Source organism: Heterodontus francisci, chromosome 40 (genome assembly GCF_036365525.1).
Source record: "Heterodontus francisci isolate sHetFra1 chromosome 40, sHetFra1.hap1, whole genome shotgun sequence".
Taxonomy (NCBI): domain Eukaryota; kingdom Metazoa; phylum Chordata; class Chondrichthyes; order Heterodontiformes; family Heterodontidae; genus Heterodontus; species Heterodontus francisci.
Window position 1 is genome coordinate 12,027,859 of NC_090410.1, and position 25,808 is coordinate 12,053,666.

At 47.8% G+C, this 25,808-nt stretch overlaps 1 protein-coding gene across 1 annotated transcript; it reads left to right on the plus strand.

Moving 5' to 3' along the window:
- The first annotated feature begins 20,754 nt into the window (after positions 1-20,754).
- gemin7 (gem (nuclear organelle) associated protein 7) lies at positions 20,755-25,482 on the plus strand. Its single transcript, XM_068019288.1, has 2 exons — positions 20,755-20,875; positions 24,802-25,482. Exon 2 carries the CDS (start codon positions 24,823-24,825, stop codon positions 25,189-25,191), a length of 369 nt encoding a protein of 122 aa, XP_067875389.1. The 5' UTR covers positions 20,755-20,875; positions 24,802-24,822; the 3' UTR covers positions 25,192-25,482.
- Positions 25,483-25,808: the final 326 nt, after the last annotated feature.

The window sequence follows — 25,808 nt, forward strand, 5'->3', positions numbered from 1 at the left end:
TACTTTGTTTTATAATGCTCCTGTGAAGCGCCTTGGGATGTTTTATTATGGTAAAGGCTCTATATAAATATCAGTTGTTGTTGCATATCTTGTCCCACAGGGATCACCTTTGTCAACCTCCATAACATCTCCCGCCTCAGCCCATCTGCTGCCGAAACACTCATCCAATGTTCTCCCCCCATCTCACACCCTCCTTAAAATTCAGCTCTTGCTAAACCCTTGGTGCCCATTTCCTATTCCTGCATCGGCTCACCCATCACTCCTGCACTGGCTGACGTACATTGTCTCGCAGTCCCACTCCTGTCCTGGCTGAGTATCAATCCCCCTTGCCTCCAATTTACGACTCTCATCCTAATGTTTACATTTTTTCAGGTTCTTGTGACTCCCTATCTCTCTAATCTCCTGCAGCCCTTCAATCCCCTCTTCAAACCCTCTGCCCTCTGACTTTGATTTTTTGTGCATTACCAGTCCCTTCAGCTGTGCTTTCAGCTGTGCAGGCCCCAGGCTCTGCAGTTCTCACCCTCAGCCTCTCCACCTCTGTCTCCTCCTTTTGGAGGCAGCTTAACCCCCAACTGTTTGGCCAGTCTTTTGCCTATCCCTTCTGATTCCTCGTTCTTTGTCCTGGTCATCCTTTTTCCCTCAGGTTTCTGTGACTTGCACAGGAATGTTTTTGAATTGCAGAGAATTTACAGCACAGAAACAGGATATGTGGACCAACAGGTCCATGGCTGTGTTTGTGCTCCACATGAGCCTCCTCCTACCCCTCTTCATCTTCATCATTGTATCCTCTGAACCCTTTCTCTCATATATACTTATTTAGCTTTCCCTTAAAGACATTTATGCTATTCACCTCAACTACACCAAATGGTAATGAGTTCCACGTGTTAAGCACTCTCACAAAGAGGTTTATCCTGATTTCCTTTTGGATTTATCAGTGACTATCATATATTTACGGCCCCAAGTTTTGGACTCTACCACAAATGAAACCACCTTCTCCAGTACCTGTATATTTTCTTTAAAAACTATGGAGAGCCAAAATGTGCACAATATTTTATGTTAAAGGTGAGTTGTTTCCACAGGGAGTTTGGGAGAGAAGTTCAAAGCCTTTAGAGAGGAAAGGGAGGTTAGAGATGGGCCATGTGTTGGGTGAACTTTTTCAGAGGGGTAACAATGCCAGTTTTGACAGGCTGCTTGCAGTGTGTTTCCTGAGCAGTGAGTACAGCTTCAACAGCGCTGAAGCAGCTGGATACCATCCAGGACAAAGCAGCCCGCTTGACTGACATCCCATCCACCACCTTAAACATTCACTCCATCCACCACAAGTGTAGAGTGGCAGCAGTGTGTATCATCTACAAGATGCACTGCAGCAATTCGACAAGCCTTCTTGAACAGCACCTTCCAAACCCGCACCCTCTGCCACCTAGAAGGACGAGAGCAACAGACGCATGGGAACACCAGCGTCTGCAAGTTCCCATCCAAGTCACACACCATCCTGACATGGAACTATATCATCATTCCTTCACTGTCGCTGGTTCAAAATCCTGGAATTCCCTCCCTGACAGTACTGTGTGTGTACCTACACCCCAAAGACGACAGCGGGTCAAGAAGGCAGCTCACCACCACCTTCTGAAGGGCAATTAGGGATGGGCAAGAATTGCTGGGCTAGCCAACGATGTCCACATCCCATGAATGGATAAAAATTGCACTGGTTCTGGCCCCTGGCATATTTGAGTGAGAAATTATATGTTTTGCCTGTTTGAAGCTATTGACTGTGGAGAAGCAGCAGACGTATGGGGCGCTGCATCGGCCCGGACCCAATGTTGAGGGGTGTGGGAGCAAGGGAGCGGGTTCAGTGTGGGAGCAGGGGAGCAGGTTCAGAGAGGGACCGGAAGCCCTGGTCCGGGTCTGTCCCTGTGAGTGGCGGCACTCGGTCCAGATTCGGATTAAATTCACTGCGATTTAGGCAGTAGCTCCGGGAGTGACTAACAGGCAAGGAGTAGGCAGAAAAAATATTGATAGTCCTCAGGGGAGGGGAGAGTATCCGGGGTGTCGGAAGGAGGGAGGGGAGAGTACCCGGGGGTGTCGGAGGGAGGGAGGGGAGAGTACCCGGGGGTGTCGGAGGGAGGGAGGGGAGAGTGCCCCTGGGGTGTCGGAGGGAGGGAGGGGAGAGTGCCCCCGGGGGGTTGGAGGGAGGGAGGGAGGGAGGGGAGAGTACCCGGGGGTGTCGGAGGGAGGTAGTGGAGAGTACCCGGGGGTGTCGGAGGGAGGGAGTGGAGAGTACCCGGGGGTGTCGGAGGGAGGTAGTGGAGAGTACCCGGGGGTGTCGGAGGGAGGGAGTGGAGAGTACCCGGGGGTGTCGGAGGGAGGGAGTGGAGAGTACCCGGGGGATTATTTAGCAAATGTTGTCCAATCGCAGAATCGCATCTAAAGTTGGCCACTGTGTTTTGAGTTTTGCAGCACAGGCTGGTTGAGTACAGTCTGTACTTTGCCTGTTGCGAACTGCGGAAGGAACATGCTGTTCGATCCAATCAATTCGCTGGTTCGTTCCTCAGAGCAATGCCTTGATCAATCAGAGTTTTCTGGTTTAAATTTCAAACAAAGCTTGGCAGTTAACTGTCAGTCACCATAAACAGGTACATTGTCCACAGAAAAGCCTGTACCCATCAGGGTACACTTGACACCAATCAGCACTCTCTTCTCAATACAGTATAAATTTGTTGCTTTCTCTTCCTTTGGTATTCTTGCGATGTGTCCTGAAGAGGCTTCGATAAAATGTCTCTGTTTTCACAATACTCAAGATTGTAATTGTATGATAGGATTCTACTATATATAATGTAGAAAGTAAGACAACTAAACATTTATATATTTAATCAAATGAGCTTAGATTTATTCCTTAAACCAATTAATTAGAACCATAGAAAATTTACGGCACAGAAGGAGGCCATTGGGTCCGTCGTGTCCGTGCCAGCCGGAAAAAGTAGCCGCCCAATCTAATTCCACCTTCCAGCACCTGCTACATAGCCTTGCAGGTTACAGCAATTCAGGTGCATGTCCAGGTAGCTTTTAAGAGAATTGAGGGTTTCTGCCTCCACCACCATTCCTGGCAGTGAATTCCAGACACCCACCACCCTCCTCTTAAATCTGTGCCCCCTGGTAATTGACCTCTCCGCTAGGGGAAACAGGTCTTTCCTGTCTACTCTATCCAGGCCGTTTTATCCACCTCAATTAAGTCACCCCTCAGCCTCCTCTGTTTGAAGGAAAACAACCCTAGCCTATCCATTCCTTCTTCATAGCTGCAACTTTCAAGCCCGGGCAACATTCTTGTAAATCTCCTCTGTACTCTCTCCAGAGCAATTATGTTCTTCCTGTAATGTGGTGAGCAGAAGTGCTCACAATACTGCAACTGTGGCCTAACCAGCGTTTTATACAGTTCCAGCATTACATCCCTGCTTTTGTATTCTATACCTTGGCCAATAAAGGAAAGCATTCCATATGTCGTCTTCACTTTATGTACCTGTCCTACCACCTTCGGGGACCTGTGGACATGCACTCCAAGGTCTCTCACTTCTTCTACCCATCGCAATATCTTCCCAGTAATTGTGTTTTCCCTCGCTTTATTTGCCATCCACGCAGGCTGTCTGGTGGAATGACAGTTGTGGCTTGTGGGTGACAAGGGTTATCCACTGAAGACATGACTATTGACACCAGTGTGGAACCCCACCAGGGAGGCGCACGGGACCTCTTAAGGGCGACCATTGAGCAAGCCATTGGACTTTTGAAAATACAATTCAGAACCTTACACTGTTCAGGGGGAGCCCTTCAATACAGCCTATCAAAGGTCTTCCTTACTGTGGTGGTATGCTGCACTCTGCAGAACCTAGCACAGCAGAGAGGAGTGGAAGTGGCACCGAATGACTGTATTAAGTGCAGCATCTCCTGTGATGATGAAGAGGAGGGGACAGGAGGCAAAATCAGATGGGCAGTGGACGTGCATAGGTGCCGTTGCTGGGTGCAGCCGTTGACATACATGTCAGGGAAATCCGGGACTCCCTCATCCAGACGAAATTCAGCATGCGACTCCCCATGCCGCCACTGGACTCTTGCCAGCTGCTTCCCTGCGGATGCCCTCGTGACCTGCAAAGCCATGCTGTCCTAGGCCCTGTGAGGACACCCTCCCAAGGTCCTTTTGCATCCTCACCGACACCCGTTTCAGCTCCATGTCCCAGCGTTTGGGCACGGCCTCCTCGGGAAGTGAGAATCACAGGAGACATGGAGCTGAGGCATAACATATGTGTTAAATAATAAGCCAACATACAGTGTCATACATGAAAGAAATTCATCACCGCAAGTCCCTTTGTGCAGCTAGTTTGCGAGCTAACAAGTTCACTATCCAGTGCTTCTGCATTGTGCTCCCCATGTGGTTGGATCTGTTGTGGAAGAAGCCTTGCTGCTCCAGCGCCTGAGAAGCCCATTAGATGGCAGACATCCTCTAGGTTGCTGGGCCCTTGTGGGGCCCAGCGTGGACAGCGGCACCTGCATCTATGCAGGGGCAACCTCTGTCATCCGGGCTGGGAGCAGCGTGTGTGTCACCATCAGAGTGTTCAAGGGGCCACTGTCATCGCTAGGGGCGCCACAAGCTTGCACACCCCTGCATACCAGTCTCGGTACGCCACCTGACAAGTGGTCTATGCTTCTCTGAGCGATGATGCCAACACAGCGATCAAAACTGCTCAAGGTTGACACCATACTGACACCTCCTGCATGCGCTCAGAGGCCTGTCACATGAGGCTGTCCATGAGGGTCACCACCCTCTCAATGAGGAAGCCACTCATGGCATGGATGGACTCCCGCATATTGAGCGCATGGGAGGAAACAGCCTCTGGGAACTCTGACAGATGTCCACACATTTCCTTCTGCTGCTCCAGGAGCACCTGCTTTGCAGATGACCCCTGAGGCTTAGCATCTGGTCGGAGCTGAGCATTACTGCTCCTGTCCTCCGTTCTCTAAAGGGTACTGGCCACAGCTGTCACTGCCTCTGTCACCTGCTCCAGTGGGCATGTGCCGTGGTCACCAGCTGGTGCCACTCCTTCAGGCCCCACCGAGGTAGTATCTGTCATGGCGGAGGGTGTGCTGGACTGATGAGGTGGTGCATCTTTAGAGAAGCACCTCCTCCTCTGAACTGTTTGCTGGCTCCGATGGCCTCATCTGCGCCACCTCCACCTCTATCCTTGTGGGAGAGACAACAGCACATTTAATACCATCCCTAAGCACCCCTTGCCTCTATATGCTCCTGAGTGTCAGATGGTCTTCATGGACTACATTGGTGACACTGATGAGTCAACTGAGAAGTACTGGTGTCCGCAACCAGCGCAGCTCTCACTCTGTCTGGGCCCCAATCCTGATTGACATTGGTGACAGACTGGCCTGCTGCCAACCAACCAATTTCCATCGCCTCCTCCTCCATCGATGTTACAATTACAATGAAGGGACTGCCACCTGTCCACGTCTCGTGCATTGTGAGCTCTCTTCTCCTGCAAAGACACAAAGAAATAGTCTCACACAATGTACCTGCCCCTGTTCCACTTTCAGTGGTCATCATTGTGGCATTGGGAGGCCTGGTGCTGGCATTTATCCATGCTTGGCATGTATATGTGTGCAAATGATTGGCCATGGTGCTCTGGTGTAATGCTTCCCTCTGTCCTGACGCACACAGTGGTCCCTTTGAGTCCCTGTGCATGGATATTCCACGACACAGTATGCATGGCAGCCGTATAACACACGGAGGGCTGCCACCTTGCCAGCCTTTACAAGGTCATTGAAGCACTTCTGGCACCCAGGTTCTTGCGACCACACTGCGGCTGCTAACCTTCTCCGTGAGGCTGCCTACAGCTCCCCCTCCCCTCCTCTGGCAAAAGGGCCCACTTCCTATCCCTCACCGCCTGTAGGAGTAGCTCCAGGGACATGTCACTAAATCGTGGAGCTACCCATCCTCTGGTTCTTTCCATTCCTCCACACATTGCCTTCTGCAACACCCCTTCCTGAGCCTTCTCTGTGTGCAGCCAATATGAAGGCCCTTTAAAGATGGCGCCCTCACGCTTGCTGTCAGCACTAACTCCTGCCCGCTAAACTTTATTGTTTGGCACCGCTGTTAATTGGCCACATAGTGCAAGATACGTCCAGCAGTCCCACCATATGCGGGTAGAGAGTGTTGTGACCCTGATATGACACCATGTCAGGATCACAACCTAAACGAGAATGCCCAGCCATTGGGCCTTTAATTGGACAGGCTCACACTGACTCCTGTATGGGAGTCACATTTACCCCTGCATGGAGCAGACACTATGGCACCAAGCGGAGATGGAAAGCCAATTTGAAAACTTAAAGGCCCAATTAAGGGCAATTTGTTTGTTGCCAGTGACAGAGGGGCTCCTGTTGCATGTGAAGGCTGCCAGCTGCATGGAGGTGGTCTCCAAGCAGCTTCCCGGGGAGGGGGTTGATGGGAGGCAGGGGTAGCCATCAGAACCGGAAGCACTTTCGCCCAGGGAGGGGCAGCAAAGACGGAAGGAGGGGTTTCCCTTCCGTTCTTCGGGGCGGCCCGCTTAGCCAATTTAAAAGTGTACATAATGCTCACCCTTCTGAGGGTGTCTCTAGTTTAAGGTGCCCTCACATTCTCCTTGCTGCCTCAGCAGTGGCCACCACTCTCAATGGCGCTGCCCAGGCTACAGACCCCTCTGGTTGGGCCAGAAGTGTGGGAGGCCCACTCGCCATCCTGAATTGGCCATCTACCCAGCCCGTCGGCTCTTAAATGCCTGCTTCTCGCAATATTATGGAGGAAGTCCTGCCTCCCGCCCAAACAAACAGGAGACCCGGAACCACCCCAACGAGGGAACCACCACCACCTTGGCAAACTCTCACCAATTCATCCTTGCTTGCGACAGACTCACACTGAATTCTGTATTGAACAGAGTCACACTCAGCCCATTATGGCACAGTCGCACTGACCCCTGCCCTATTAGAAGAGAGATAGGAACTGGTGCCAACAGTGATAAATAATTAAAGAAGACAGGTCAAAGCTGCTAGATTCCCAGGGTTCAAAGACTGACCAGTGCATGAAAGTATACCCTGGATTACAAGGTGTTAGGACAAGGCTCAGGTATTTGGCTGCAGGAAGAGGAACGTCTTGTTGCAGAAGGCCTCAAGTACCAGTCGACACTATGTGTTCCCTCTCCAGGGAAACACGGACGCGGACAAGGCTGTGCAGTTGGATCGAATAGTCCCCTTGACTACACGCTGCCAGGACCTGTCAATGGATGACATCTGTTAAGTCAGTTTGACAGTTGCAGAAAAAAAGGACTTGCAATTATACATCGACTTTCACGGCCACCGGGTGCCTCAAAACACTTTAGAGCCAATGAAGTACTTTTGAAGTGTAGTACTGGTGCATTGTAGGAAATAAGGCAGCCAATTTTGTGTATAGAAAGGCCCCAGAAACAGAAGTGTGATAATGCCAGATTATCTGTTTTGTGATGTTTATTTGAGGGATAAATATTGTCCAGGACACTGGGGATAACTCCCCTGGTCGTCTTCCAAATGTTGCCAGGGCATCTTTTATGTCACCAGAGAAGGCAGATGGGGCCTTAGTTTAACGTCTGATCCGAAAGACGACACCTTTGACAGTGCAGCACTCCCTCACTATTGAGCTGGAGTATCAATGTAGATTTTTGTGCTTAAGTCCGAGAGTGGGACTTGAACCCACAATCATTTTTGACTCAGAGGCCAGAGTGCTATCTACTGAGCCACTTTGAAAGATGCTTTCTCAGTCTGGATGTCTCAAGAAAGATAAAAAAGATGTATTAGCCAAAGACTTGCAGGTTGATAGGTAAATTGGCCATTGTAAATTGCCCCTCGAGTAGGTAGGTGGTAGGAGAATTGAGGGAAGGTGGGGATGTGGTAAGGAATATGGGATTAATGTAGGATTAGTATAAATGAGTGGTTGATGGTTGGCACAGACTCGGTTGGCCGAAGGGCCTGTTTCAGTGCTGTGTCTCCCTATGACTCTATTAGAGCTCACTCGCAGACAATCTCAGCGTTAGGTACAGCCGAGACTGGTTTTGCTCTTTGGTCTCCTGCAGGGTAGGTGTATCGATGTATCGCCTGCATGTATTGCTCATGGGTGACGTCTACTATTATCAATGTCAGTTTAATCTGATTTCAGGGCACTAAACCTTGATTCACAGAGTGCCGATCACTTCAGGTAACACGCCCCTCCCCAGTTCGACCCCTTGCCAATCCCACCCTGTGTCTCCCTGATTGCTCTCCTCCGTATTCCCATCCCTCCCTCATCCAACCCCTCTCACCCCACAAATGAATACAAGCTCCACCCTTCACCTTCCTTCAGTTGACTGTAATCCCATCTCCTTCTCTACTCTGCTCCCATCCCCAACTGCGACACCACCAGTTCTCTCCACAAACATCCACTGACCCCACCCTCCATGAGTCAACCTACTCTTGGTTTTAGACGTCACAGATGACAGCTTGGGTCAAGATGTGTTTTCAACTGAAGATTTGGCAACATTTATAAATCTGTTTCCTAAACTATTGGGATGATGCTGATTCTGTGCAGTGTGCCTGCTCCGTATTGTCGATTTCGGTGTCAGTTATGAACAAACATTTCCAAACCCAGGATTGCATGCTCCAAGCAGTGAGAGTAGCAGAGGCTACTTCACTGTACTTTATTTCACCAGAATTGTGAACTACATTTTCAATGAATTTAAAGGTAAAACAGCAAGAAAACTGAGGCGTGAGAGATGCTCAGTGACCAAGTAATCAGTGAGACTTTGAAGAGAAATCCCATCAACCACACCCCGAATATTCCATTGGAGAGACGCTTGGCATGCGACTCTCAATCACATCTCCACCACCTCATTGCTAGTTGCAGCTTAGACGGTCTTGCACTGCGTTTGATCGTAGTCCAGATAGTTGTCATTGAAACTATTGTAATGCTTTTTGAAGCACAAAGCAATTGCGGCATCACATTCACATAGCTTGTCCATGCATGGGAACCAACTTGCGAACATTCCATTATCTGCAAGAGAGGATATAGACAAATATACGTATTGTAATATAAACATTATAATGTACACTCGATTATATACACATTAATGCACACACTAATGTTGTGGGTGCGCCTTAAAATGTAGGAATCCTCAATGTTGGAAAAGTCTTTAATGTTGTGGCTCCTCAATGTTGTGCATGGTCCATAATAGTTGGGCGGTCACAGTTGGTATACCTAACGTTGGGGAATGTCCCTAATGTTGTGGGGGTTCCCTAATATTGTTGGGGAGGCGGGTCCCTAATGCTGTCGAGTCCCGAATGTGTTGGGGATCCCTGACATGGTGATTTCTGTGGCTAATCCTAATGTGCTGGTGAAATCAACCAATTGGAGTCACACAACAGTTGAGAAGCAGCAAACCATCTAAAACCTTGTTGTCACTGTGAATATTCTCCTCTTCAAATCTGGGAATTTGAGGTTTATACAGACCGAACGTTATTTATTCACATTCACCTGTTGAAGGAAGTGAGGGGACAAGGATTTGGTTCCTAAGATCTGAACGTGTTTCGTTTGAGGTTTTACTTACTGCACACAGGGACCGCATCAGTGCAGTCATGATAGTAGTATGTGGTCCAAACGGGGCAATCCATTTTGGTTTCAGCTTCACCATAACAGTGATCGTGCACGAAGCAGCACCTGGGAGGGTTGACAAACAAGAAATATCATTTCATAGAACTAAGTCTTTTTAAACAAAGTGAAACTCAGTCAGTGCCTAATCATTCCAACAGAGCCTCTGAGAGTGTCGCCAACTCTATAGAATTGTCCTGGAATCTTCTGGAATTGAAGATTAATCTCCTGGGCACTCACTGCAAACAACTGCTTTAAAAACTAGTGTTTTGTCAATTGCTTTTGATAACTGTTTATTGGAGACGGATTGGGGAGTCCGGGGAAAGGATGTTTGACTGACAGTCGAGAAACATCCAATCAGATGACAAAGAGTCTGTTTGCTTTCCAATTAATAGGGAAGGAAGGCACTCCAAGCATAGGCATGCCAGCCGACCAATGATGGGGAGCATGCGGGATGGCTGTGTTGTGGGATGTTTGGAGGTGGGAGGTGATGTGATGAACACTCCAGGAATACATCCAATTAGAATTGGCATCCCGATCATCAGACCAAATATTTTCTGAAACAAACACAGCACCCTACCCACAAGCAATATGGCATCCTGCTCGATCACGCTCTGCCCACTATAAACAAGGCCATCTGAATTTTTTGGTGTTTTACCCTTACAAGACAATATTGCATGCCTGTTTTATCTTGTTTTTATATTTGTCTTGTAGAGGATTATTGGAACTCCCAGTTCCATTGAGTCGTTCGTGGTATCTGTCAGCTTTCAACAGACCCTTAAAAGACAAATAGCAGGTCAGGTGTAGGGATCATTGAGCTGGGAGATTCTGCTTCTGGCCCTGGATTAGAACACAGGGTATCAGCAACAACCAGTACACTGAGTGAGATGAGATGTACCTACATGCCAAGAGCACATGTCCACCCAACGGTATTGGTGGAAGTGGTGTAGTGAGGGGTTGGTGTGGTGCGGTCCAGGCTAGAAATGTGACCAGGCCCACAAAGGTATCCCCTCGTGAGTGGGCAGCCTGGTGCACGGGGCAGGAGCAAGTGCCAAAGATGTGCCTTTGAAGGCACTGTGCCTTCTGGCACCCTGCACACTCGAGACTGGAGTTTAATTTTCTGGCTGCTGCTCCAATAAAGTTGCTTTGTTTCCAACAATACAGGTTGGCAGAGGAATGTCGATTGATTTAACTATCTATGTGTCATTCTTGGCTCAGTAGGTAGCACCCTTCCCTTCAAGTCAGAAGGTCATCGGTTAAAGTATCAAAGACTTGAGCACACAGTGTAGCACTGAGGGAGTGCTGCACTGTTGGAGGCACTGTCTTTTGGACAAAATGTTAAACTAAGGCCCTGTCTGCCTTCTACAGTGGATGGAAATTATCCGAGGGCACTATTTGGAAGGAGTGCAGGAGAATTCTCCCTGTGTCCTGGCAGATATTGATCACTAAAACAGATGATCTGGTACTTATTTCATAGCTGTGGGACTTTGCTGTGCACAAATTGACTGCTGTGATTCCCTATCTTGCCACTGTGATCACAATTTGAAAATACTTTATTGGTTGCAAAGTGTTTTGGGACACCTTGAAGCAGTGAATGGTGCTCTAGCAATGCAAGTTCCTTCTTTCCCTAATGAATTACATTGTTTTCTCCTTGCTTTCCAGGAGCTACATCCCATTCTGAACTGCAGAAATTCAATTTGATGTCATTAAAACAGGCCATTGCTGCTTCTCACCCAGGGCACCTGTCCCAGCACTGGCTTCATGTTGAACGGACGATTATTTTAAATACAAACATCACTTTATATTACCTGTCAAGTTCATCTAGTGGCTGGTTGCCATTTCCTCCCTTCCCGCAGAAGCAGCCATAGTCGGCGAAGCGCGCGTTTTGCACGAGAGTATTTGGGTTGGCACAATTCACAGTGTTTGCGAAGTTTACCATGTTTTTTCCCTGAATCATAGCGCTCTGAGCAGGAATCAACACTTCTGCAAGAAAACAACAAAAAATCAGTGCATCATTGAACCCCTGAAAATTAGAGTGAGCAAGTGGACAATTTGACAACATGTGGATTTACAAACAAAACAACCTCTAAAAGAATATCCGTGAATTCTGTGCAAATTGAATCTGAGAAACAGGCCATTTGGCCCAACAGTTTAATGCCTTACAAGCCTCCTCCTATCTCTCTTTCTCTAACCTTATCAGCACAGCTTTCTATTCCTTTCTGCCTCATGTACTTATCTAGCTTCCCCTTAAAGGCATCTCTTCTATTCACCTCAACCACTCCCTGCGGTAGCGAGTTTTTCATTTTCAGAGCTCCCTGGGTAAAGACATTTCTCCTGAATTTCTGATTGATTCTGAAACAGTCACTAATAAATCCAATCATTTGACAAGCGCACTGACTCATCCTCCGACTTTATCAGCCACCACTGTGTGGGATGGATGTGGCAATAGCCCTATGCGATCAGTCTAAATTGTATGTGAGGGAGGGTGGGTACATGTAGAAGCTTCAGTGCAATTGTCTACCATTAACGGTAGCGCCAGTCCTGAAATGTAACTACAGTTATTTCCGTTGCCATCAACTGACCCTGCCCCAGCCTCACCCCGTAGGAAGAATGGATGAAAGAATCCTTGGAGTTATTGGATATATTCTCTCCCTCATGTATTACTGGGTCTTTCAGACACATCTAGTGAAGTGTGGGTTACATGCAGAGTGACATTCCCATGAACTAATCTCACCAAATACTCCCAGGGCAGATACAGCACGGGGTTAGATACAGAGTAAAGCTCCTTCTACACTGTCCCCATCAAACACTCCCAGGACTGGGACAGCACGGGGTTTGCTGCTGTCTAATTAGAGGTGCTGAGTGCATCAGCGAGGTGCAGCTGACTGTGGCTGTGTGTTGTCGGCTGCAGGCTGTGTGATTCTGCAAGGAGAGAGACTGAGTTTGAAAGGCAGTATTTTCCAAGGTACAGCACAGGTTAGTTATAGCATAAAGCTCCCTCTGCACTGTCCTATCAAACACTCCCAGGACAGGTACAGCATGAATGAGAATGGGGGATACAGAGTAAAGCTCCCTCTACACTGTCCCATCAAACACTCTCTGGGAGGGTAGTCCCTTTCCTTTTACGTTCTCTGCAATTGCCAACTTTATCAGATCCAAATTATGTACAGTTTTGGCTGTTGTCGCACTTGCTGTTACCCCAACTCCTCCACCACATCCCTGAGGTCTGCAGCTGCTCACTCATCACTTACCTCCCAACAGAACGAGGACAGCAATGAGCTTTGTGGACTCCATCATTTCTCGTTTCCTTTGAGAGTTCAGCGTTTGACTCATCCGCGGTTCTGCCGCTTTTTATGCTGTCCGAGATGTTCCATCCCATACTAGCTCTGAAAATGCAAATAGGATGACGATAACCTTGGGGCACCATCTTACCATTACCCAAAGTGTGAGAGCTTTGAAATGACTGATGTGGGGTGGGGCAGGTGGGCTTAGCTTCTCTTACCTAACTACTTACAGGTGTGATCAATGGTAACGTGTCACAGTGCACAATGTGCAGGACAGAGAGCCACTCAACTGTACGTGCTAAACAATTGCCAGTCTAATTCATTTAATTATGACAGTCTGATTAAAGATCTCCCCTCATTATTCAGTGTGTAAATTTACTGCATAGTGTTGTACTCAGCTACACAAGTCTGTACCTCCCTGCAGAGCTGAGCATGGGACATTCATTAGGTTAGTGAGTTTACTGCTGAGGATTTCTGTGGGGATCTGTGTAGGGTTGTTCAGTATGCAGAAGTTTCAGATAGGTTGTGATGCAGAAAATGGAAAAATATCCAGCTAACACTTGAAGTCAGCACTCACACACGGAAAACTGGAGACCAGTGAGTTACAGGAGGGTAACTGGCATCTGGTAGAATTGTACCTCAGCAAGAGTCAGCACCTTCAGGAACTGTCCCCCAGTGAGAGGCAGCACCTTCAGGAACTGTCCCCCAGTGAGAGGCAGCACCTTCAGGAACTGTCCCCCAGTGAGAGTCAGCATCTTCAGGAACTGTGCCTCAGTGAGAGTCAGCACCTTCAGGAACTGTTATCCAGTGAGAGACAGCCCCTTCAGGAACTGTATCCCAGTGAGAGTCAGCACCATCGGGAACTGTATTCCAGTGAGAGTCAGCTCCTTCATCGACAGAAACCCCAGTGAAATCTGCAGGTTCAGGAACTGTATCCCAGTGAGAGTCAGCACTTTCAGGAACTGTTATCCAGTGAGAGTCAGCTCCTTCATCGACAGAAACCCCAGTGAAATCTGCAGCTTCAGGAACTATATGCCAGTGAGAGTCAGCACTTTCAGGAACTGTACCCCTATCAGAGTCAGCACTTTAAGGAACTGTAACCCAGTCAGAGTCATAACCTTCAAGAACTGTACTCCAGTTATAGGAGTTGTCTTTGTGTGAGAGTCAGGACCTGTAGCTCGCACATGGAGAATGACCTCTGATGTGAGGGATATTGTCATGTGGGAGCTATTTTTTATTTTATTTATTTTTTATTGAGATACAGCACTGAAACCGGCCCTTTTGGCCCACTGAGTCTGTGCCGACCGTCAACCACCCGTTCATACTAATCCTACATTAATCCCATATTCCTACCAGATCCCCACCTTTCCTCAATTCCCCTACCACCTACCTATACTAGGGGCTATTTATAATGGCCAATTTACCTATCAACCTGCAAGTCTTTGGCTGTGGGAGGAAACCAGAGCACCCGGCGAAAACCCACGCAGTCACAGGGAGAACTTGCAAACTCCGCACAGGCAGTACCCAGAATTGAACCTGGGTCACTGGAACTGTGATGCTAACCACTGCGCCATTGTGCTGCCCTATACTGAGGAATAGTCAGGAGGTCTGGATGTACTGCCTGTCACTGGGGTCTAGCTTTAGGCCTGAGTGGGAGGAAATTCAAGCTTGCGTGCTGTGGAATTAGCAGTGATATGTGATGATGTACAAATTAGACAAGCCCTGACTGGGGGCATTGGTTACAGTTTATGTAAAGTGATGACTTCATCCATAATTATGATGCAAATTTCTGCTAATTGTCTTATTTTTCTACATTCTGTTTTGTTTCTCTGCGGTTCATCGGAATGGCTTCACCTGTGGTAGGTGTTCGTCTCCCTCAGGGTCCTGTTGGCCTAAGCCATGGCCGATTCCTGTGTTCACAAAGAATCCCACTCACAGAACTGCATGTTCCAATCAGTTTGAGTAGCAGAGGCTACTTCACTGTATTTTGTTTCACAGCAATTGTAAACTATTTTCAAGGAATTATAGGGAAAATAGCAACAAAACGGAGGCATGAGAGACGCTCAGTGACCAAGAAATCAGTGAGACAGTGAAGAGGAATGCCATCAATCAGACCTGGAATATTCCATTGGAGAGGCGTTTGGCAGTGTGACTTTCAATCATATCTCCACTGTCTCACTGCTAGTCGGAGCTTGGGAGGGTCTGACACAAATCCTGATCATAATCCACAAAGGTTTTGTTGAATATATCGCTATGCTTTCTCAAGCACTTGACATCTGTGATATTAGATTTGCACATCTCGTTACTGCATTGGAACCATCAGAGCCATGAATTACCTATAAAAGAGGAGAGTACAAACAAAAATACACACTGTAAGAGACACGGTAATATACACATGATAGTTAACATACTATGTGAGGATCCCAAATGTCATGGGTACCTTTAATGTTGCAGGCCCCTTAATGCTGTGAGGTTGTCCATAATAGTTCAGGGGGCGCCTAATGTTAATTGGGTACGAAAGCTGTGAACCATCCTTAATGTTGGAGTCAGCCACTAATGCTGCAGGGGTCTCTAATGTTTTAATATTCCTTCCACACTGTTGAAAACAATGAATCACAGACACATTACAGTTGTTGTTGTAATCCCAAAGGACCATCGACATCACTCTCTATTAGAGAGAGACAGTTGGTAATGTATAGCTTGAGGGTCACCACTCCGCAAGCATGGGGCAAGGTGAGGAGGCAGTTCTGCATGAGGTACCACAGTTGGTTATATGGATTGAACCCACGCTATTGGTGTTATTCTGCATCATACTCAAGCCATCTAGACAAATGAGCTAACTGACCCCAATATGATGCAGCAAACCATATATGAGTATCATTCTAAGTGCCAGTGTGCATCAGTAGTGAAGGGAGTTGAAGTTGGTGGATGGAATGCCAATCAAGTGGGCTGCTTTGTCGTGGATGGTGTCAAGCTTCTTGAGTGTTGTTAGAGCTGCACCCATCCAGGGAAGTGGAGAGTATTCCATCACATTCCTGACTTATGCCTTGTAGATGGTGGACACATTTTGGGGAGTCAGGAAGTGAGTTACTCACTGCAGAATTGCCAGCCTCTGCCTTGCTCTTGCAGCCACAGTATTTATGAGGCTGGTCCAGTTAAGTTTCATGTCAGTGGTGGCTCTCAGGATGTTGATGGTAGGGATTCAGCAATGGTAATGCTGTTGAATGTCAAGGAGAAGTAGTTACATTTTCTCTTGTTGGAGATGGTCATTGCCTGGTACTTGTATGGCACAAATGTTACTTCCCACTTATCAGGCCAAGCCTGAATGTTACCCAGGTGTTGTAGCCTACGGGCACAGACTGATAGAGAATCAAAGGAGTTTCAAGTGGAGCTGGACACTGAAATCATCCAGGAATATCCCCACTTCCGAACGGGAGGGAGGGAAGATCATTGATGTAACAGCTGTACCCCAGTTGGAGATAACACCTTCAGGAACTGTATCCCAGTGAGAGTCAGCACCTTCAGGAACTGTACCCTAGTGAGAGTCAGCACCTTCAGTAACTGTACCCCAGTGAGAATCAGCCCCTTCAGGAAGTGTACTCCAGTGAGAATCAGCCCCTTCAGGAAGTGTACCCCAGTGAGAGTCAGCCCCTTCAGGAAGTGTACTCCAGTGAGAATCAGCACCTTCAGGAAGTGTACCCTAGTGAGAATCAGCACCTTCAGGAAGTGTACCCCAGTGAGAGTCCGCACCTTCAGGAAGTGTACCCCAAAGAGAGTCAGTACCTGGAGGGACTGTTGCTCAGAGAGCATCGGTACTTTCACCCCAGGGATGAGGAATGTCCGCTGGTGTGAGGGATATTGTCCTGTGTGGGGAATAGTTGGGAGTTTCAGGAGATGCTGACTCTCACTGGGGGTCAGTTTCAGGAGGCAGGGGACGGGGAATTGACAGCGTGTGCTGGGCAAATTGGCAGTGACGTGTGAAAATATATCAAGTTGGAATGACAAACCTTGACTGGAGGGTTTGTTGCAGTTTATGTAAAATGATGGTTTTCATGATGATTGCGATGCAAATCGCCACTAATTGTCTTATTTTTCAACATTCAGTTTGATTCTCCACAGCTCCTTGGAACATTGTCATCTATGATCATTCTGCCTCTCCCTCAGGGTCCTGATGGCCAGAGCTGACACTTTGATCCGATGTCCCCATGGTAACATGCCCTTTCCTCCATTTAAGCTTCAGACATCTGCTCCAGTTCCAGCCTCACGGAGGTGCAGTGACCACAGTCTTCCCTTTGGGAAGATTTCCTCTGAGTAAACATTGGGAAGACTGAAACTTATAGAGTCATAGAATTGTTCCAGCATAGAAGGAGGCCATTTGGCCCATCGTGTGTGTGCCAGCTTTCTGCAAGAGCAATTCAGTTAGTCCCTGTCCCTCACCTTTTTCCCGTAGTTCTGCAAAATTTTTTCTCCTCTGGTACTTATCTACTTTCCTTTTGAAATCCCCGATTGTATTTGACTCCACCACACTCTCAGTGCATTCCAGATCCTAACCACTCGCTGCGTAAAAATGTTTTTCCTCATGTCACTGTTGGTTCTTTTGCCAATCACCTTAAATCAGTGCCTCTGGTTTTCCGCCAGTGAAAATAGTTTCTCCCGTTCTACTCTCGTCTTGTACCCCACCACAAAGTTCAACTGTCCGTCTCTGATTTGGATCCCCCTCACTCTGTCTCAAATATGAACCAAAGATTTGCAATCTCTGCGGGCTTTTTGATCCTAAACTGAGTATTTGATCCCACCCAAAACTCTGTTGCCCACGTCTTAACTTGCAACATGTCCCATTCCTCACATCACCCCCATGCTCGCTGCCCTATAATGGCTCCCAGTCAAGCAACGTCTTGATTTTAAAATTCTCACCCTGTTTTCAAATCCCTCGGTGGTCTCTCCCCTCCCTATCTCTGTAATTTTCTCCAGTTGTGCAACCCTCTAGGATATCTATGCTCATCTAATTTTGGCCCCTTGTGCATCCCTGAGGTTAATCATTTCACCATTGATGGTCACGCCTTCAGTTGCCTGGGCCCCAAGCCATCCCTACGCCTCTCTGCCGCACTTGCCTCCTTTAAGACACTCCTTAAAACCCAGCTCTTTGACCAAGCTTTTGGTGTTCTGCCCTAATATTTCCTTTTGTGGCTCAGTGTCATACTTTGTTGTGTAATGCTCCTGTGAAGCGCCTTGGGATGTTTTATTATGGTAAAGGCTCTATATAAATATCAGTTTATGTTTAGTTTAGTTGTTGTTGCATATCTTGTCCCACAGGGATCACCTTTGTCAACCTCCATAACATCTCCCGCCTCAGCCCATCTGTTGCCGAAACACTCATCCAATGTTCTCCTCCCATCTCACACCCTCCTTAAAATTCAGCTCTTCCAAAACCCTTGGTGCCCATTTCCTATTCCTGCATCGGCTCACCCATCACTCCTGCACTGGCTGATGTACATTGTCTCGCAGTCCCGCTCCTGTCCTGGCTGAGTTTTAATCCCCCTTGCCTCCAATTTACGACTCTCATCCTAATGTTTACATTTTTTCAGGTACTTGTGACTCCCTATCTCTCTAATCTCCTGCAGCCCTTCAATTCCCTCTTCAAACCCTCTGCCCTCTGACTTTGATTTTTTTGTGCATTACCAGTCCCTTCAGCTGTGCTTTCAGCTGTGCAGGCCCCAGGCTCTGCAGTTCTCACCCTCAGCCTCTCCACCTCTGTCTCCTCCTTTAGGAGGCAGCTTAACCCCCAACTGTTTGGCCAGTCTTTTGCCTATCCCTTCTGATTCCTCGTTCTTTGTCCTGGTCATCCTTTTTCCCTCAGGTTTCTGTGACTTGCACAGGAATGTTTTTGAATTGCAGAGAATTTACAGCACAGAAACAGGATATGTGGACCAACAGGTCCATGGCTGTGTTTATGCTCCACATGAGCCTCCTCCTACCCCTCTTCATCTTCATCATTGTAACCTCTGAACCCTTTCTCTCATATGTACTTATTTAGCTTTCCCTTAAAGGCATTTATGCTATTCACCTCAACTACTCCAAATGGTAATGAGTTCCACGTGTTAAGCACTCTCACAAAGAGGTTTATCCTGATTTCCTTTTGGATTTATCAGTGACTATCATATATTTACGGCCCCAAGTTTTGGACTCTGCCACAAATGAAAACACCTTCTCCATTACCTGTATATTTTAAAAAAATATATGGAGAGCCAAAATGTGCACAATATTTTATGTTAAAGGTGAGTTGTTTCCACAGGGAGTTTGGGAGAGAAGTTCAAAGCCTTTAGAGAGGAAAGGGAGGTTAGAGATGGGCCATGTGTTGGGTGAACTTTTTCAGAGGGGTAACAATGTTGTGCAACCCTCCAGGATATCTGTGCTCATCTAATTTTGGCCTCTTGTGCATCCCTGACGTTAATCGTTTCACCATTGATGGTCACGCCTTCAGTTGCCTGGGCCCCAAGCCATCCCTCCGCCTCTGTGCCGCACTTTCCTCCTTTAAGACACTCCTTAAAACCCAGCTCTTTGAACAAGCTTTTGGTGATCTGCCCTAATATTTCCTTTTGTGGCTCAGTGTCATACTTTGTTTTATAATGCTCCTGTGAAGCGCCTTGGGATGTTTTATTATGGTAAAGGCTCTATATAAATATCAGTTGTTGTTGCTGCATATCCTGTACCACAGGGACCACCTTTGACAACCTCCATAACATCTCCCGCCTCAGCCCATCTGCTGCTGAAACACTCATCCAATGTTCTCCTCCCAAATCACACCATCCTTAAAATTCAGCTCTTCCAAAACCCTTGCTGCCCATTTCCTATTCCTGCATCGGCTCACCCATCACTCCTGCACTGGCTGACGTACATTGTCTCGCAGTCCTACTCCTGTCCTGGCTGAGTATCAATCCCCCTTGCCTCCAATTTACGACTCTCATCCTAATGTTTACATTTTTTCATGAATTTGGGAGAGAAGTTCAAAGCCTTTAGAGAGGAAAGGGAGGTTAGAGATGGGCCTTGTGTTGGGTGAATTTTTTCAGAGGGGTAACAATGCCAGTTTTGACAGGCTGCTTGCAGTGTGTTTCCTGAGCAATGAGTACAGCTTCAACAGCGCTGAAGCAGCTGGATACCATCCAGGACAAAGCAGCCCGCTTGACTGACATCCCATCCACCACCTTAAACATTCACTCCATCCACCACCAGTGCAGAGTGGCAGCAGTGTGTATCATCTACAAGGTGCACTGCAGCAATTCGACAAGTCTTCTTGAACAGCACCTTCCAAACCCGCACCCTCTGCCACCTAGAAGGACGAGAGCAACAGACGCATGGGAACACCAGCGTCTGCAAGTTCCCATCCAAGTCACACACCATCCTGACATGGAACTATATCATCATTCCTTCACTGTCGCTGGTTCAAAATCCTGGAACTCCCTCCCTGACAGCACTGTGTGTGTACCTACACCCCAAAGATGACAGCGGGTCAAGAAGGCAGCTCACCACCACCTTCTCAAGGGCAGTTAGGGATGGGCAAGATTTGCTGGGCTAGCCAACGATGCCCACATCCCATGAATGGATAAAAATTGCACTGGTTCTGGCCCCTGGCATATTTGTGTGAGAAATAATATATTTTGCCTGTTTGAAGCTGTTGACTGTGGAGAAGCAAAATCAGTACCGGCAGGAGACGCATGGGGCGCTGCATCGGCCCGGACCCAATGTGGAGGGGTGTGGGAGCAGGGGAGCGGGTTCAGTGTGGGAGCAGGGGAGTGGGTTCAGTGAGGGACCGGAAGCCCTGGTCCGGTGTCTGACCCTGTGAGAGGTGGCATTCGGTCCAGATTCGGATTAAATTCACTGCGATTTAGGCAGAGGCTCCGGGAGTGACTAACAGGCAAGGAGTAGGCAGAAAAAATATTGATAGTCCTGAGGGGTGGGGGTGCGTCTGAGGGAGGAGGGTACCCGGGGGCGGGGTGTGTTTGGAGGGAGGCAAGGGAGAGTACCCGAGGGGTCGGAGGAAGGGGGAGTTTGTATCCGTAGGTCTGTGAGAGGGGGAGGTTGTACCTGAAGGTCTGAGGGAGTGGAGGAGTACTTGGAGGTCAGAGGGACGGAGGGAGTACCCAGACATCTGGGGTGGGTGCGTTGGGGAAGTAATTCGGGGGTCAGAGAGCAGGAGAGGGAATCCTGGCATCTGAGAGTGTCGGGAGAGGGGTCTCCTGAAGGGGGAAAACCCAGGGGTCTGCGGGAGGGGAAGGGGGAATTCCCAGGGGGGGGTTCAGTGGCGAGGGGCGGGGGGGGATCCTTCAGGGTTGAAGGGTTGCTCAGGCGGGAGGGGGCCCCCTCAGGTGTCTGAGGGGGGACAGGGGATCCCCTCATTGTGAAAGGCAAACAGAATGGAAGCCTCTGGGGGTTTGAGAGGTGGCAGGGAACTCCCATGGGTTTGAGGAGGGAGGGGAGGGGGGATATAAAGGGACTGGACTTGGGTCTGAGGGGATGGGAGCCATGGGATCTCTGGGCAACAGAGCATGATCCCAAGCTGCTGATCATTACTTCCTGGGTTCTCTTTTCCAAAATTGAGACTGTCAACTTATTCCTCCTTTTCAAGATCCTCAATAGTGGGGAACTCCTTTACTTTAAGTTCTTGTTCCTCTGAAAATCTACAGATTTTAAAAGCTAAGCTTGATGTCATCTGATTTACTCCTTATCTCTCCCCATTCACACCCCTTCTGACTCCTGCTGAGTGTTGCTTCTGGGGTATCACACCAAGGATTGCGTAGCCATGCAAACCACCATTTCCCTCACTCTCTCAGGTGGTCCTGACGGCAGATTCACAGAATCACATTTCTATCAGTCATTTCTCTGTAGCTTTGGCCACCACCTGATCCCAGTTATTGAGACCTGATTCAAGCAGCTCAGTGAAGATGTGACCGCTGGCTACCTCGGGGACTGAATGGGTGAAGGCACCAGACTGACTGACTGGTGGAAAGCTAATGCTGAGCCACGCAGCAACGCAAGACACTGGCTGCCTTGGCTCACACAGTGGTGAAGCCGTACACAGGACCAGTCAGGAGTTTCAGGACGGGGTGGGGGTGGTGTGCTGGGGAAATAGCAATGACTTGACATTGGTAACAATGTTGGGGCTGTACTACAGGCCTCCCAACAGCGAGCGTGAGATAGAGGTACAAATATGTAAACAGATTATGGAAAGATGTAGGAGCAACAGGGTGGTGGTGATAGGAGATTTTAATTTTCCCAACATTGACTGGGATTCACTTAGTGTTAGAGGTCTAGATGGAGCAGAATTTGTAAGGAGCATCCAGGAGGGTTTTCTAGAGCAGTATGTAAATAGTCCAACTCGGGAAGGGGCCTTACTGGACCTGGTGTTGGGGAATGAGCCGGGCCAGGTGGTTGAAGTTACAGTAGGGGACTACTTTGGGAATAGTGATCACAATTCCGTAGGTTTTAGAATACTCGTGGACAAAGACGAGAGTGGTCCTAAAGGAAGAGTGCTAAATTGGGGGAAGGCCAACTATACCAAAATTCGGCAGGAGCTGGGGAATGTAGATTGGGAGCAGCTGTTTGAAGGTAAATCCACATTTGATATGTGGGAGGCTTTTAAAGAGAGGTTGATTAGCGTGCAGGAGAGACATGTTCCTGTGAAAATGAGGGGTAGAAATGGCAAGATTAGGGAACCATGGATGACAGGTGAAATTGTGAGACTAGCTAAGAGGAAAAAGGAAGCATACATAAGGTCTAGGAGGCTGAAAAAAGACGAAGGTAGGACCAATCTGAAACGAGGAATTAAGAGGGCTAAAAGGGGTCATGAAATATCTTTAGCAAACAGGGTTAAGGAAAATCCCAAAGCCTTTTATTCATATATAAGGAGCAAGAGGGTAACTAGAGAAAGGATTGGCCCACTCAAGGACAAAGGAGGAAAGTTATGCGTGGAGTCAGAGAAAATGGGTGAGATTCTAAACGAGTACTTTGCATCGGTATTCACCGAGGAGAGGGACATGATGGATGTTCAGGTCAGGGACAGATGTTTGATTGCTCTAGGTCAAGTCGGCATAAGGAGGGAGGAAGTGTTGGGTCTTCGAAAAGGCATTAAGGTGAACAAGTCCCCAGGTCCGGATGGGATCTATCCCAGGTTATTGAGGGAAGCGAGAGAGGAAATAGCTGGGGCCTTAACAGATATCTTTGCAGCATCCTTAAACACGGGTGAGGTCCCGGAGGACTGGAGAATTGCTAATGTTGTCCCCTTGTTTAAGAAGGGTAGCAGGGATAATCCAGGTAATTATAGACCGGTGAGCCTGACGTCAGTGGTAGGGAAGCTGCTGGAGAAGATACTGAGGGATAGGATCTATTCCCATTTGGAAGGAAATGGGCTTATCAGTGATAGGCAACATGGTTTTGTGCAGGGAAGGTCATGTCTTACCAACTTAATAGAATTCTTTGAGGAAGTGACAAAGTTGATTGATGAGGGAAGGGCTGTAGATGTCATATACATGGACTTCAGTAAGGCGTTTGATAAGGTTCCCCATGGTAGGCTGATGGAGAAAGTGAAGTCGCATGGGTCCAGGGTGTACTAGCTAGATGGATAAAGAACTGGCTGGGCAACAGGAGACAGAGAGTAGCAGTGGAAGAGAGTTTCTCAAAATGGAGACGTGTGGCCAGTGGTGTTCCACAGGGATCCGTGCTGGAACCACTGTTGTTTGTGATATACATAAATGATTTGGAGGAAAGTATAGGTGGTCTGATTAGCAAGTTTGCAGACGACACTAAGATTGTTGGAGTAGCAGATAGTGAAGGGGACTGTCAGAGAATGCAGCAGAATATAAATAGATTGGAGAGTTGGGCAGAGAAATGGCAGATGGAGTTCAATCAGGGCAAATGCGAGGTGATGCATTTTGGAAGATCCAATTCAAGAGTGAACTATACAGTAAATGGAAAAGTCCTGGGGAAAATTGATGTACAGAGAGATTTGGGTGTTCAGGTCCATTGTTCCCTGAAGGTGGCAACGCAGGTCAATAGAGTGGTCAAGAAGGCATACGGCATGCTTTCCTTCATCGGACGGGGTATTGAGTACAAGGGTTGGCAGGTCATGTTACAGTTGTATAAGACTTTGGTTCGGCCACATTTGGAATACTGCGTGCAGTTCTGGTCGCCACATTACCAAAAGGATGTAGATGCTTTGGAGAGGGTGCAGAGGAGGTTCACCAGGATGTTGCCTGGTATGGAGGGCGCTAGCTATGAAGAGAGGTTGAGTAGATTAGGATTATTTTCCTTAGAAAGACGGAGGTTGAGGGGGGACCTGATTGAGGTGTACAAAATCATGAGAGGTATAGACAGGGTGGATAGCAAGAAACTTTTTCCCAGAGTGGGGGATTCAATTACTAGGGGTCACGAGTTCAAAGTGAGAGGGGAAGAGTTTAGGGGGGATATGCGTGGAAAGTTCTTTACGCAGAGGGTGGTGGGTGCTTGGAACGCGTTGCCAGCGGAGGTGGTAGACGCGGGCACGATAGCGTCTTTTAAGATGTATCTAGACAGATACATGAATGGGCAGGAAGCAAAGAGATACAGACCCTTAGAAAATAGGCGACATGTTTAGATAGAGGATCTGGATCGACGCAGGCTTGGAGGGCCGAAGGGCCTGTTCCTGTGCTGTAATTTTCTTTGTTCTTTTTGTTCTAATGTTGGAATGACAAGCCTTGACTAGAGGGCTTGTTGCAGTTGATGCAAAAAGCTGATTTTAATGGTGATTACGAAGCAAATCACCACCAATTAAGGTATTTTTGGACATTTTGTTTTGTTTCTCTGTAGCTCCTTGAAATCTCTTCACCTATGATAGTCGTACGTCTACCTCGGGGTCCTGATGGCCAGAGCCGAGGCTTTGATCCAACATCCCCACGGTACCATGCCCTTGCGCCTTCCTCCATTCAAGCTTCAAACAATTGCTGCAGTTCCAGCCTCAAGGAGGAGCAGCGATCGCGGTCTGCCCTTCGGGAACGGTTCCTGCGCAGCCTGATTACAATGGCGGGGAAGCCGGTAAACTTCACCATGTACGAGAGGGTCTCTGTCACTGCGACATTCACTGCTTCAGACATCGACATCCTGAACTTCCAGGTCTCTCATTTGCAGACACCGTTGGGCATTCAGAAGGAAGCCCTGCTGCGATGTCCAGACATCATTGCCTATACATTTAAACTTTAACCTGTCTATACTGTTTACAGGAACGGAGATTGTACCTCTAATAGCTACTGGGGTCCATTCTGGGTCTGGTTTGAGTCACACCACTGAGGCCCAGCAAAGCAGTGGCAGGATTTTCCTTTTCTGTTCTCTTTTTTCTCTGTTTGGGGTATGCAGACTGGCTGAGGTCCGATATACAAACTACACTGGTGTTTATTCACTTCTCTTCAGTAAAATTATTTTGGCAATATGTTAATACCATACTTAAAATGCAATAAACGTTTGGAATATAAGAGCATAATTCTGAAGTTGCAATTATAGTTCTCTGGTTTTACTTTGCTAAAATTGAGTCCCCTGATACTATCTCCTACTTGGTGCAGGATCACAATACTGGGGAACTCCTTGCTGCTTTAAGTCCTTGTTCCTCCTTCTACAATCTACAGGTTTTTAAAACAAGTTGTATTTATGTAGCACCTTTAACATAATAAAATTTCCCAGTGCGCTTCACGGGCATTATAAAGCAAAATCTGACAGCAATCCGCATAAGGCAATATTAGGGCAGATGACCAAAAGCTTGGTCAAAGAGGGAGATTTTAAGGAATGTCTTAGAGGAGGAAAGAGAGGCATTTCCAGGGCCTAGG

Coding starts and splice junctions, on each gene's coding strand:
- gemin7 (XM_068019288.1), top strand. CDS start 24,823: ATGATAGTCGTACGTCTACCTCGGGGTCCTGATGGCCAGAGCCGAGGC.